Source organism: Nycticebus coucang, chromosome 5 (assembly GCF_027406575.1).
Source record: "Nycticebus coucang isolate mNycCou1 chromosome 5, mNycCou1.pri, whole genome shotgun sequence".
Lineage (NCBI taxonomy): Eukaryota > Metazoa > Chordata > Mammalia > Primates > Lorisidae > Nycticebus > Nycticebus coucang.
The window spans coordinates 48,867,052-48,880,677 of record NC_069784.1 but is presented as its reverse complement, the minus strand read 5'-3'; the positions used below and the strand labels follow the sequence as shown (position 1 = coordinate 48,880,677).

The following is a 13,626-nucleotide window of genomic DNA, read 5'->3' as shown; positions in this document are numbered from 1 at the left end:
CAAGATCTTTTGGACACTTCCATATGGCCTACAATGTCCTGTGACAGAACACTGTATGGCCATATGGAAGTGCAGGGTACAGCACAGGGGTCCAAGCCTATTGTCTACATGACCACCCCCTTCCTACTGGTCCTTTGCTCATATCCTGCCAAAATCCACTTTTCCTTCTTCCTAAAGACATGATTCCACGCTCTCTCCAGCTCAGCCCTACACCCAGTCCAGGATTCCTGCTACTGCTATACCCACTGAGAGCTCACACTTACACTACTTACATAGCCCATCCCAGACTCTTGGTCCTCCGGCCTCTCCTTCCTCTTTTCCCTTCAGCACCTGGTCAAAAGCCAAACTCCTGACTCCTGACCCCCAGATTTGTCCCCTCCCAGTCCCTCTTATTTCAAAAACTGGAAACTATTTTCAGCAAAACCTTGGAGTCATCTCTGTTATCTCTTTTTTTCTCATATCCCATAGCCCGTACCACCTTCACTTCCATTCCCACCTGCTCCACCAGCACCTATCACTCGAAGTGTTCCAGTAGTTTCCCAGATGTCCTGCAGGCTTTAAGTCCATCACCCAGCAAGCTCTCATGCTCCACTCCACCCCATCTGCATGGGCCTCACTGTGATTTTTCAGACACGTCATTCACACCCCTGCCTCCGATACTTGTACTTGCCTCACCCCATGCCTGCCTCACTCCTTCACTTCCTTCACATTTTGCTAAACTGTTCACAGGATTTTTCTCTGATTGCCTTATATAAAATAGAAGCCCTTCCCAATCATTATCACTTTGTATCCCTTCCTCCGGCTCTATTCTTCTCATCATCTCCGATAGCTTATACACTTGTCTGTTCCCAACCACTAGAATGGAGATTCCAGGAGAGCAGAGAGCTCACTACTTTGTTCACCACCATGTTCCCAGTTTTTAGTATAGTTACTGACAGCTATGGGTTCTCAAAACCTTTGTGAAATGAATAGTTGAGTAAATTCTCCTTCATTCTGTCACTCTTTTCTCTTTTCCCTTCCTCTCTTCTGGATTCTCCTGTTTTTATTGTTACTGTTGTTTGTTTGTTTCCAAAAGGAACTTTGCTGCTTCCCTGATCTTTATTGGAGATATCTCAATTATTAATTTCCCACAATAATTTCATTTTTCCTTTTTGAATTCCATATTTACTTGTTAATCCTACCTCTAATTCCTCTACCCTGAACTTCTAAAGTGTAAGAAAAAAATCTTGTTTTACTTTGAATCCCAGACAACTATGGCAAAGTCTAATAAATAAAAAATAATAACCACTAAGTGAGTGAACAGATGAATAAATGCCATAAAAAGGCAAATATAGGGTGGTGCCTGTGGCTCAAGGAGTAGGGCGCCAACCCCATATACCGGAGGTGGTAGGTTCAAACTTGGTCCTGGCCAAAAACTGCAGAAAGAAAAAAAAGGCAAATACACAACTGAATAGAGCCCATTGAAAGCTGACAAACTTGGAAGTACAATTACAGAAAATGCCACAGCAGTTCATGTGAGTGGGAGGAGCACTTTCCTTAGCCCAAATGAACAGAAAATCTACTAAATATAATAGCCTGTGTTAAACACAAGTGAATAATTTCTTTCTAAAAAAAAAAAATTACAACAGCAGCAAAGGATATTTTTGCTCAAAAAACGTTAAGTTTTAAACATTCAACCAATATGGTACCCTGGGAAGTCCATGCAAATCAATCTGAACATCTAATATTGGTTAAGCTATGAAGCAATTTGGGAGCATTGCCTTAATCCATTCTGTCTTGCCTGTATACTTTTCTTGTTATCAGGTACTTTTTTTTTTTTATTTTTTTGTAGAGACAGAGTCTCACTGTACCACCCTCGGGTAGAGTGCTGTGGCGTCACACAGCTCACAGCAACCTCTAACTCTTGGGCCTATGCGATTCTCCTGCCTCAGCCTCCCGAGCAGCTGGGACTACAGGCGCCTGCCAAAACGCCCCGCTATTTTTTGTTGCAGTTTGGCCGGGGCTGGGTTTGAACCCGCCACCCTCAGCATAGGGGGCCAGCGCCCTACTCACTGAGCCACAGGTGCCGCCCGTTATCGGGTACTTTTAGTATCTTTTGCAGACATGTGAAGCCCATAGCTGAAGTCAGGTCAGCACTCATTATGGCACAATCGCCAGTCATTCTAGGGTAAAGACCTGCCTAGTGCCCCTGTTAGCCCTGCCCCAGTGCTCATGAGAGCATTCCTCCTTGCAGCATGTGTTCTGCTTTCTTTCAGAGGTCTTGAGTTGGAATGAAGTAGAAAGAGCCTTCAAGGTGTTTACATTTGAGAGCCTGAAGCTCTCTGAGGTTGATGAAGACGGGAAGCTAAAACCTTTGGGGATGACGTGTGGAATGGACTCTGAAATGTTCAACATACCATGGGACAACCCTGCCAGATTTGCTAAGCAGATAAGGCAGCAATACATCATGAAAATGAACACCCAAAAGGCAAAACAGCAAACAGGTACACTGCATAAAGTAAACGAAAAACATTCTTACATTTTATGATTGTCAGTTTTTCTAGTACTTTATCTCACGGATACTCTTTACACTGGCTAGATATTGAAACCAAAGACAAAATAATATATATGAATCCAAATTGGCCAATGTCTGGGCAAGATTATGAGACCGTTGGAGAATCTTCACATCATGATCAGACTGATAATAACAATATGAAGTATTCTGACTTGAATAATATGAAACCATTAGGCCCTAATAATACAGAACTATCAGAGCAGGAGACCAGTGAGAAGACTCAGCCCCAACCTGAACCTTTGGGTAAGTAAAAGTGTGTATGTGGTGGGGGTGTGAAGGACAGCACTATTATAGTAAATGTGTACATAAACCAGAAAAAAAAGAAAGATCTCCACATGCATTATTTAAATTAAATTTAAATGCCTTCTTGTTTTAATCGAAAGAACCACTTAATATCTAAGTTATTGGGTTAATTAAGCATTATCACTGAATGTTGTATTTTAGTAAATTCTCCTTAATCCAATTCTTGTTTTCCAAAATATCCTAATGCTTCTTAGCCCACTCTTAGCTTAGTAAATTTAGTACACCAAACATAATTAAATGGTCATAATTAGTATTTCATAGGGTTATTGTGATTATATGCTAAAATTATAAAAATTTACCTGCAATAACATAATGAAATGTCCAGTACAGAGCTTGGTACAAAATCAATGCTCAATGAACACTATTTCCCTTCCTCTTCCCACTTATAGCACAGGTTGGTCATTATTCTCATTCTGGAGTGCCGCATTATAACTAGTGTTATATTAGTATACATGGCTATTAGGCTAAATTTCTATTGAGCTACCCTACCCGTAACTGTGAGATTGTTCTACCTAAAATATAGCTCTTATATTTCTGTACTTATAAAAATCAGTGGCTCCTTACCACCTGCAAAATAGAACCCAACTCTTTGGCCTGCTTTACCTGCTTCTCTAATAGTCCAAAATACTTTTTCCAAACAAGTTCCCATGTCTTCCCTTTTGCTCTAGACAAACAGAAGTAGGCTTATCTTCTCTGCACTGGTTGCTCTTTTCAACCTCACTGTCACAATATGAAGTATTCTGATCTCAGTGTCTCTCCCCCATAATATCCTTCACCTAGTGTTCTGGTTTTGATTATAATTAGGTCTCAAATGCACCCTCATGAAGCCTTGTTAGATGTGTCCACATGCAAATGCTTCCCCTTCCATGCTCATCGTTAGCCTGCATTTCCTTTATGGCATTCATTATTTCCTACCTAGTTATAATTATTTGTATGCCTATATTAAACCCTCTCTTGTACAATAGCTTCTTAGCAGTTGTATTTTAAAAAATATTGATCATACACTGGGTCATAAGGCAAGTCTTAAAAAATTTTCACAGAATTGAGCAGCGCCTGTGGCTCAGTGAGCAGGGCGCCGGCCCCATATACCAAGGGTGGTGGGTTCAAATCCAGCCCCGGCCAAACTGCAACAAAAAAATAGCCAGGCATTGTGGCAGGTGCCTATAGTCCCAGCTACTCGGGAGGCTGAGGCAGGAGAATCGCCTAAGCCCAGGAGTTGGAGGTTACTGTGAGCTGTGTGATGCCACGGCACTCTACCAAGGGCGATAAAGTGAAACTCTGTCTCTACAAAAAAAAAAAAAAAAAAATTTTCACAGAATCACAACTACACAGAGTATATTCTCATACTACCGTGAAATTATGGTGAACATCAATTACAAAAGAAAATGAGAAAAATCACCAAATGTTTAAAAACTAAGACATACACTTCTATATAACGCCTGGCTCAAAGAAAGGTAACAATAGAAATTAGCAGATTTTTCAAACTGAATGCTAATGAAAATGTAGAGCACCAAAACTGTAGATTTCTAGGGGGGTGGGGTGGGACAAGATGGCTAACTGAAGATATCACTTACATGACCCTCCCAGAGGGAAGGGAAGGTTTCAGATAAAGGAGAGGGGAGAAAGGACACAGCTCAGGTAGAGGTCAGAGGAAGAAGTACTGGAGTCTCCTCGTGATCTCACAGAAGAAAATTGTGCAGCAGACAAGGAAGAGGAAAAAGGAAAACAAAAAATATCAGTGAAGATCAAATCCAGAGAGGCTCAGAGCCCAGTAACAGGGTGAGAAGGGATCACTTTCTTCTTCCACACTGCTTCAATGATCAGTGGGCTACCAAGTTACCTGGAAGTTTTTCCATGCTTACGAGCCCAAGCACTGAAGCAACAACAGAAGTGTGAAGAGAGCAATGTGATCCTGGAGCCGAATGTTGTGTGCAGGGTTCCTCTGCAAGGCGAGTAGCCTGAGTTGTCAGAGCCCTGCTTCATTCTATTCAGACTCTTACGCCCCAACTCCCCCGCCCCCCCAGCACAATTGTGAGAGCAGTGTGTGCTGGGAACTTTGCCAGCAGCTGGCTCTCCTTAGCTGGTGCATCCTCCAGTCTGAGGTCTCCACAGAGAGACCTTGGGGGCCTGCAGTGGACCTGAGGTGCCCAATCTGGGAGCTCCCTGTCCAACAGCATCTCCCGGGGTCGCACTCCAGAGGGTTAGACATGTGGGCTGGATCCTGTGCCTCCAGGAATTGAGCTGGTTGCTAGGGGACACAGGAAGGAGATTTGGGAGGAAAGGGAGCCCACATGGGTGGAACTAGTGGGAGAATACAGTGGTGATCTGAGACACAATGATCTGGGCATCCATCTCTCCCATAGGAAAGCTGTGCTTTCAGACTAGGGTGTATCCTCCAATGGGGAAGATATCAGCCTGCAGCAGCATAGCAACTGAGTGTGGGTTATCAGGCACCTGGTTGCAAGTGGACACAGGAGGGCAGGAGGAACACAACTCACTCTGACAGCCACTTAAGAGATTGTGCCCCCTTACTCTTGAGCAGCCTTCCTGGTTGGGAGAAACTGCCTTGAACCGGCTTCCAGAGATTTTCCCTAGTGGCCAGGAAAATGACCTGGGAAACTTGCTGTCAGATGAGGGAGGATCCCATGGCAGGAAAGATCCCAGCTCAGGGCACCATAGCAACCAAATATGACATGGTCAGACACTCACTTTCAAACAGGCACTGGAGGGCAGAGATGACACAAGAGGGGCAGAGCTCACTCCCAGCAGCCAATCATGGAACTGCAACCCCTTCCTCACAGGCAGCACTCCCTGTCTGGAGAGCCTGCCTTAGGCACTCCTCTCAGCAGCTTTCTCTAGCAGCTGGAAAGATGATATTGGAACCCTGCTGAAGAGTTACAAAATTTTCTAGGCTCACCCAACCTAACCACACCTCTGCCTGCCTCTGCTTGGAAGAGGACAAGCGACCTCCTGGGACCTCCAACGCCATTGCAGAGCCTGTATATTCAAGCATTCCTCCTGAGGGATGAGAACTTATTATAGACACACACACACACACACACAGACACATATCTCTGAAGTTGACTCTTTCCTGCAAGGATAAAGGATTAACAGAGAAAACAACTCTAACTAATTACAGCATCAATCAACTCAGTCAAACAGAGCATACCTGATCTTATCACAAGCATTACCCACTGTCTTGGAGACTAAGCTGGGGGTCCCAGTACAATTCATCCTGTTGCGAATAGATGAAGGATGCAGGACACTGATTTTTAGCAGAAAAACAAAACATTCAGGTACTTCAATCTCTGAGGGGTCTCCCTCTTCCACTCTAGACCTCTGGATTGATTAGGGTGCTGCTCAGAGTTTGTGCAGAGACACTCTATCAGAGAGCAGAGAAGTAGAGACCTTGTGCCTATGAATCTCAAGTCTCAGCAACTGACACTATCCTTTCTGAGGTCCAACACTTCACTTAGGACTCCCTATTCCTGCATACCCATCATTCCTAGAGTTGGTTCAAGGAAGCCCCCAGCAAAGAAGAACAAGTGACCTGCAATCTTATTAACCCCAAGCTGAGAGAAGAGGAGCCAAATTAGAAGAAACCAGCAAAATAACCCAGGAAACATGAAAAATCAAAATATTAATAGTTTGACACACCCAAGGGAACCCAATGGAGCTGGAGTAGTGGATTTCATGCACAAGGAGCTTGCCAAAATGACAGAAATGGATTTCAGAATATGGATGTCAAGGATGAATAAAATTAAAGAGAAATTTGAAAACCAACGAAAGAAACCAAATAAATATTTCAGGAAAGCAGGGGAGAAAAATTAAAACTTTAAATAACTAGATAACATAAAAAAAAGACAGAATAGAACTGAAAGAAAAGGAGAGTCATTTAGAGAATACAATAAACTTTTAACAAAAGGCTAACTGAAAAAATAAAGAATGTCAGAAGATAAGGGTCTTGAGATAACCCATTTATTTTAAGAGACAGAGAAGGGCAGGTATGGTGGCTCACATCTGTAATCCTAGCACTCTGGGAAACCAATGCAGGTGGATTGCTTAAGCTCAGGTGTTCGAGACCAGCCTGAGCACAAGTGAGACCCCATTTCTACTGAAAATAGAAAAAGTAGCCAGGCATTGTGGCAGGCACCTATAGACCCAGCTACTGAGGACGCCAAGCCAAAAGAATTGCTCAAGCCCAAGAAGTTGAGGTTGCTATGAGACTTAACACCACAGTACTCTACCCAGGGTGATGGACTGAGACTCTGTCTCAAAAAAAAAAGAGAGAGAGAGAAGAGTATAAAGAAGTCTGAGCAATCACTGAGAGAGATATGGAGCTATATGAGGTGAACTAACATTCAAATTATAGGTATCCCTGGGAGAGAAGAAGAGATAAAAGCATAGAAAACCTATTTAAGGAAATTATTGAGGAAAACCGCTGGTATCACTAGAAATTTAGACATACACATATAAGATGGACATCAAACACAGGAAGATTTCATAGCAAATAGGTCATCCTCAAGACACACAGTAACCAACTTGGCCAAAGTTAAGGTGAGGAGAAAATTCTGCAAGCATCAAGATGAAAGCATCAAAGGGGTTGGAGTTCCATCTACAACTGACTTAAACAAAACAACTATCAGCCTAGAATTTTGTATCCTGCAAAACTAAGTTTCATAATCAGCAAAGGAATTAAGACTTTTCCAGGAACCAAAACACTGAGGGACTTTGTCATGACTAGATCTGCCCTGAAATACTCAGAACAGCATTATACACAAATCAGCACAACAGATACACACCAATTTAAAATCACCTTTAAGAAAGACCCCAAACTCACAACTTCTATAAAACAATAGAACAAGGGATAAAACAAAGCAAGAAGGGACTGCCCAAAAAGATGAACAGACCAACATCCCACATACTAATGCTACCAAATAACCTTAACAGATTGAATGCTCCTCTCAAAATACACAGGCTGTCTAAATGCATTAAAAAAAAATAAAAGGATCCCAAGTATCTGCTATCCCCAGAAAACACATCTACACTACAAGAACACACACAGATTCAACATGAAAGAATGGAAAAAATTATTTACACAAATAAAAATCAAAAGAGAGCAGGTATAGCCATTCTCAGATCAGCTGAAATTGACTTTAAGCCAACAAGGGTAATGAAAGACAAAGAGGATCATTAAATAATTGTAAAGGGAGCAATTCAACAAGAAGACGTAACAAATCATATATGCACCCAGCACAGGAACTCACAGATATCTAAAGCAAATTTTACTACAGCTAAACAGGGAAATAAATAGCACCACTGTAACTGCCAGGGACCTCAGCGTCCCGCTGTCAGAGCTTGACAAATCATCAACACAGAAAATAAGTAAAATGGACTTAAACCTAACTCTAAATCAAATGGACTTAACTGGCATTTACAGAACATTCAACAGAAAATCTGCGTAATATACACAGGTTCTTCTCAGTAGCACATGGGACATTCTCCAGGATTGACCATGTCTTAGCCACAAAACAGGTCTCAATAAATTCAAAAACATCAAAATCATGTTATGTACCTCCTCAGCCATGACACCATAAAACTAGAAATCAGTCACAAGATTGGTGCAACCTACACAAAGTCATGGAAATTAAGCAACCTACTACTGCACAATTACTGGGTCAAGAATGAAATTAAGATGGAAATAAAAAAAATTTTTGAACTATACCACAAAGGAGACACAAGCTATCAAAACCTATGGGACACAGCAAAAGCATTCCTCATGGGAAAATTCATGCCCTTAAATGCTTACATCAAAAAGACAAAAAGATGACAAATTAACAACCTAGTGCCACACCTCATGGGAACTAGAAAAAGAAGAACAAATAAAACCAAAAATGAGAAAAAGAAAAGATCAAAGTAGAACTAAATGAATTGTAGGAGACAAGCAAACAAAAAATCAATACAAAGGATTAAGGAAACAAAAATTTTATTCTTTGAAAAGATAAATAAAATTGACAAAGCTCTAGCTAGATTAACCAAGCACAGAAGAGAAAGGACACAAATAGGCTCAATCCAACATGAAAAACTTATGCACCAGAAATATAAAGCATTATATATGAATACAGTAATTTAATCATTATTCAGTACCCCTGGGGATTGGTAGATTCTGAATTAATGTAGTTTCCACTAGCTTGAGAGTTATTATCAAAAATAGACCCTAACTAATTATATACCCCATATTACATCATACTTTACTATGAACTCTATATTAACTTGATATTGATATTAAAATACACAAACCAAAAGCAAAGCAAGACAAAGTCAAACTTCACTTCCTGTAACACCAATTTACTGTTTTATAAAACAGCTTTGCAAATGCAGTTTACAAGTTTAGTTAAATGGCAAATACACTTTTCAACTTCGCTAACATTTCTAACTTTTTTAAACTTCAAGTAACACATATTAACACTTAAAACTGTTAGAGTAATCACATGGGAGACCCTAGAGTGATGCACAATGCTTGTGCACTGGCTTCCTGAGGCCACAGAGCAGCAACTTTAGACTCTGATTTTTTTTTTGGCTGGGTGACATGCCAGTTGCTTGAGAGTGCTGGTTTGCTTGAGTTCTAGATAACAGAGAGTTTATTGTACAATGTAAATAAACCTCTACATGAATGAACTAATGATCAGAGAGGAAATACACAAGTTCCTGGAAACATATAACCTCCCCATACTCAACAAGGAAGAAACAGAACTGCTTAGCAGAACAATCACAGTGAGATTGAAACAGTAATAAGAAGGTTCTCAAAAGGAAAGGCATGGATGTATTCATATACAAATCTATCAGACCTACAAAAAAAGACCTGGTACCCATAATACAGAAATTATTTGATGCAATTGAAAAGAAGGGAATCTTCCTCTACTTATTTCTCAAAGCCAATATCACTTTGATACGAAAGCCAGGGAAGGACACAACAAACAAAGAAAACTATAGACCAATATCCCTAATGAAAATAGATGCAAAAATCCTCAATAAAATAGAAAACTGAATTCACAAGTACATCAAAAAATAATCCCCCAGGAGGACCAAGTGGGCTTACAAGGATGGTTCAGCATATATAAATCAATAAATGTGATTTACCACATAAACAAAGGCAAAAACAAAGACCATATGATCATTTGAATAAATGCAGGAAAAGTATTTGACAAAATCCAGCAACCTTTCATGATAAAAACCCTCAACAAACTAGGTATTGAAGGAACATAACTCAGAATTATGAAAGTGATATAGGACACACCCACAGCCAATATCATACTGAACGGAAAAAATTTGAAAGCATTTCTCTTAAGAACTGGAACAAGACATAGATGCACCTGTCACTATTTCTATTTAACATAGCACTGGAAGTCCTAGCCAGAGAAATCAATCAGGTGAATGAAATACCAGGTATTCAAATCAGGAATGAAAAGGTTACACTCTTAACTCTTTGCTGATGATATGATCTTATGTCCAGAAAACCCCAAAGATTCAGCTGAGAGTCTCCTGGTTGATAAATAATTTCAGCAAAATCTCAGGATACAAAATCAATGTACATAAATGGTTAGCATTTCATGTACCAATAAGGGTCAAGCTGAAAGTCAAATCAAAGACTCAATATTTTTCACGATAGGTATAAAGACAATAAAACACCTAGGAATATACTTAACCAAAGAGGTAAACTACCTCTATAAAAAGAACTGTGAAATTCTGAGGAAAGAAATCACAGAGGATACAAACAAATGAAAAGGTATATCATCCTTATGGATAGGTAGAATCAATAAGACAACTGCATTCAAATGTTGATTCCAGCACAATTCATAATTTAAAGGATGCGGAATCAGCCAACATACCCATCCATTCATGACTGGATTAGTCAAATGCAGTATATGTATACCATGGAGTACTATTCAGCAAAAAAAAAAAAAAAAATGAATTAATACCTTTTGCAATAATCTGGATGGAACTAGAGATCATTCTCCTAAGTTAAGTATATCAGGAAGGGGAAAACAAATACTTATGTACTCACTATTAAATTGGAACTAACTGATGAGCACACATGCACAGAGGGAAGTAAAACTCAGTGGAAATCAACCATTGGGAAAGGGTATGAAGGGCAGGCATGAAAACCTACCTAACAGGTACAGGAACATATTTGGGTTATGGGCACACCTAAAGCTGGGTTCAAACATTACAAAGGCAAATGTAAAATATTTGTAGCCCCTTAATATTTTGAAATTTCAAAAAGCTGTAGAATGCTGCTACGCCAGGAGAGAAATGTATTGCTTTAAATAAATATATTTTTAAAGATGTTAAAAAGTAATTACCTAAACATAAACCCCAAGTTAGATAAAGTTAAAAAAATAATTCAAAGTATGAAGGAAGAAAGGAAAGGAAGAAAAGAATAATGATAAGTACAAATTGATGAACTAGAAAATACAGGTGCAATATCAAAACAAAAATATAAGAATTTCATTCATTGAAAATGCTAATAAAATTAATAATGCTTTTGCACAAAGCTAATCACAAAACAAGGCACAAGTAACTATTATCAGGAATAAAACTGTATCAGGAATAAAAATCTTATCAGGAACAATCCCTCAGATTCTACAGAAATTATAAAGATAGTAAAATGATATTAACAACTTTATTCTACTAAAGCTTAAATTGAAATGGAAAAATTACTGGAAAAAATATAAATTACTAACAATGACTCAAGAAGAAATAGAACACCTAATTGGTCTTATAGCAAATTAAATTGGTTAAATCAGTAAACCTTCCCAAATAGAACACACCTAATCCAAATTATCTCATTGGTAACTGATACCAAACACTCAATCTTCATAAAACTTATTCCAGGCTGGGCACAGTTGCTCATACACTTTGGGAAGATGTGGGATGATTGCTTAAGGCCAGGAGTTCAAGATGAGCCTGAGCAAAAGAGAAACCCATTTCTTCTCCAAAAATAGAAAAATTAGCTAGGTGTAGTAGTGTGCACTTGTAGCCCCAGCTACTCAGGAGGCTGAGACAGGAGAATTGCTTGAGCCCAGGAGTTTGAGGTTGCTGTGAGCTATGATGATGCCACTACACTTTAGCCCAGGTGACTGAGCAAGACTCTTTCTCAAAAAGAAAAAAAAAAAACTTATTCCAGAAACTAGAAAAATAAGGTTTCATCTTCTAGTCATTGTATGAAGCTTGCATAGACATTACAATAAAACTGACAAGGATAGTACAAAAAATGAAATTATAAATTAAATTCATTTGTGAATATTGATGTAAAAATCTATACTAAACTGATTTAGTATAAACTAAATGATAACAGTGGATCACTAACATCACATTCATAACAGGAATAGAGAAAAATGCATACAGTATAAAATCAACATATTAATAATTTATCAATTAACAAATTAGTGTGAAAAGTCATATAATAATCTTAATAGAAGCAGAAAAAGCACTTAAATTTCTGTAGCACTTTATGAACAAAATCTTAGCAAGTCAATAATATAAGGAAAATTCCTCAATTTTATAAAAGTTATTTTTTAAGTTACTGTATCAGACTCTATAGAGGTGAAAAATTGAAATATTTCCCTTTAAGATCAGGAGGATGTCCACTATGAACATTTGTATCGAACACTGCATTGGAGGTGCTAACCAACAAGCAAGAAAAATATATAAAAATACAAGAACTAGGAATTAAGTTCATGAACTCATCCTAGAAAAAGTGCTACAGACCTTGTTGCTGAATATCACTAACATCACCTTTGGGTACTTCCCTTGGAAAGCTATGCACTGACACCAGTGTCTAGTTCACCCTTCAAAGTAATTTTTTAAATAAGAATTTTACTTATGTATTTTTTAATTTTAGATCAATATGAGGACACAATTAGGTTACATTGTTTGCATTTTTAAGGTAAAGTTCAAGTTGTAGTTAAGCCCTTTATCCAGAGGGTGTGATGTGTACCCTTACATTGTGCACAGTAGGTGAGACCTTACCAATCTTCCTCCCTCCTCCCTTTACCTCTCTCTCTTTTCCCTCAAGACCCCACTTGAATTTAATTGCATTTTTGTGTGTGGTTGTTTTTCTATTAGTTTCAGATTAGTATTGAGTACATTGGATACTTGCTTTTCCATTCTTATGATTCTTTACTAAGAAGAACCTGCTTCAACTCCATCTAAGTAAATACAGATGGAAAGTCTCCAACTTTTTATGGCTGAACAGTATTCTATGGTATACATATACCAAAGTTTATTAATCCATTCATGTATGGATTAATGGGCACTTGGGTTGCTTCCACAACTTGGCAATTGTGAATTGAGCTGGAATAAACATTCTAGTGCAAATGTCCTTGTGAGAAAATGATTTTTTTTTCTTCTAGGTAAATGCCTAGTAATGGGATTGTGGGATCAAGTGGAAGGTCTACTTTTAGTTCTTTCAGGATTCTCCATACTTCTTTCAATAGAGGCTGTATTAGTTTGCAATCCAGAATACAGCAACACATTTTTAAAAATTATACATCATATAGCCGGGCGTTGTGGCGGGCGCCTGTAGTCCCAGCTACTCGGGAGGCTGAGGCAAGAGAATCGCTTAAGCCCAGGAGTTGGAGGTTGCTGTGAGCTGTGTGAGGCCATGGCACTCTACCAAGGGCCATAAAGTGAGACTCTGTCTCTACAAAAAAAAAAAAAAAAAAAAATTATACATCATAATCAGCAGGTATGCTTTATCCCAGGGA

General features: G+C 39.0%; 1 protein-coding gene across 1 annotated transcript in view; it reads left to right on the top strand.

The window, feature by feature from the left end:
* The window catches only part of SPAG17 (sperm associated antigen 17), a 300,150-nt gene that overhangs the window by 148,733 nt on the left and 137,791 nt on the right, over nt 1–13,626 (top strand). The window contains exons 14-15 of the mRNA XM_053591252.1: nt 2,256–2,483; nt 2,579–2,797. Of these exons, the coding sequence (XP_053447227.1) occupies nt 2,256–2,483; nt 2,579–2,797 (447 nt within the window). The remainder of the gene's footprint in view (nt 1–2,255; nt 2,484–2,578; nt 2,798–13,626) is intronic.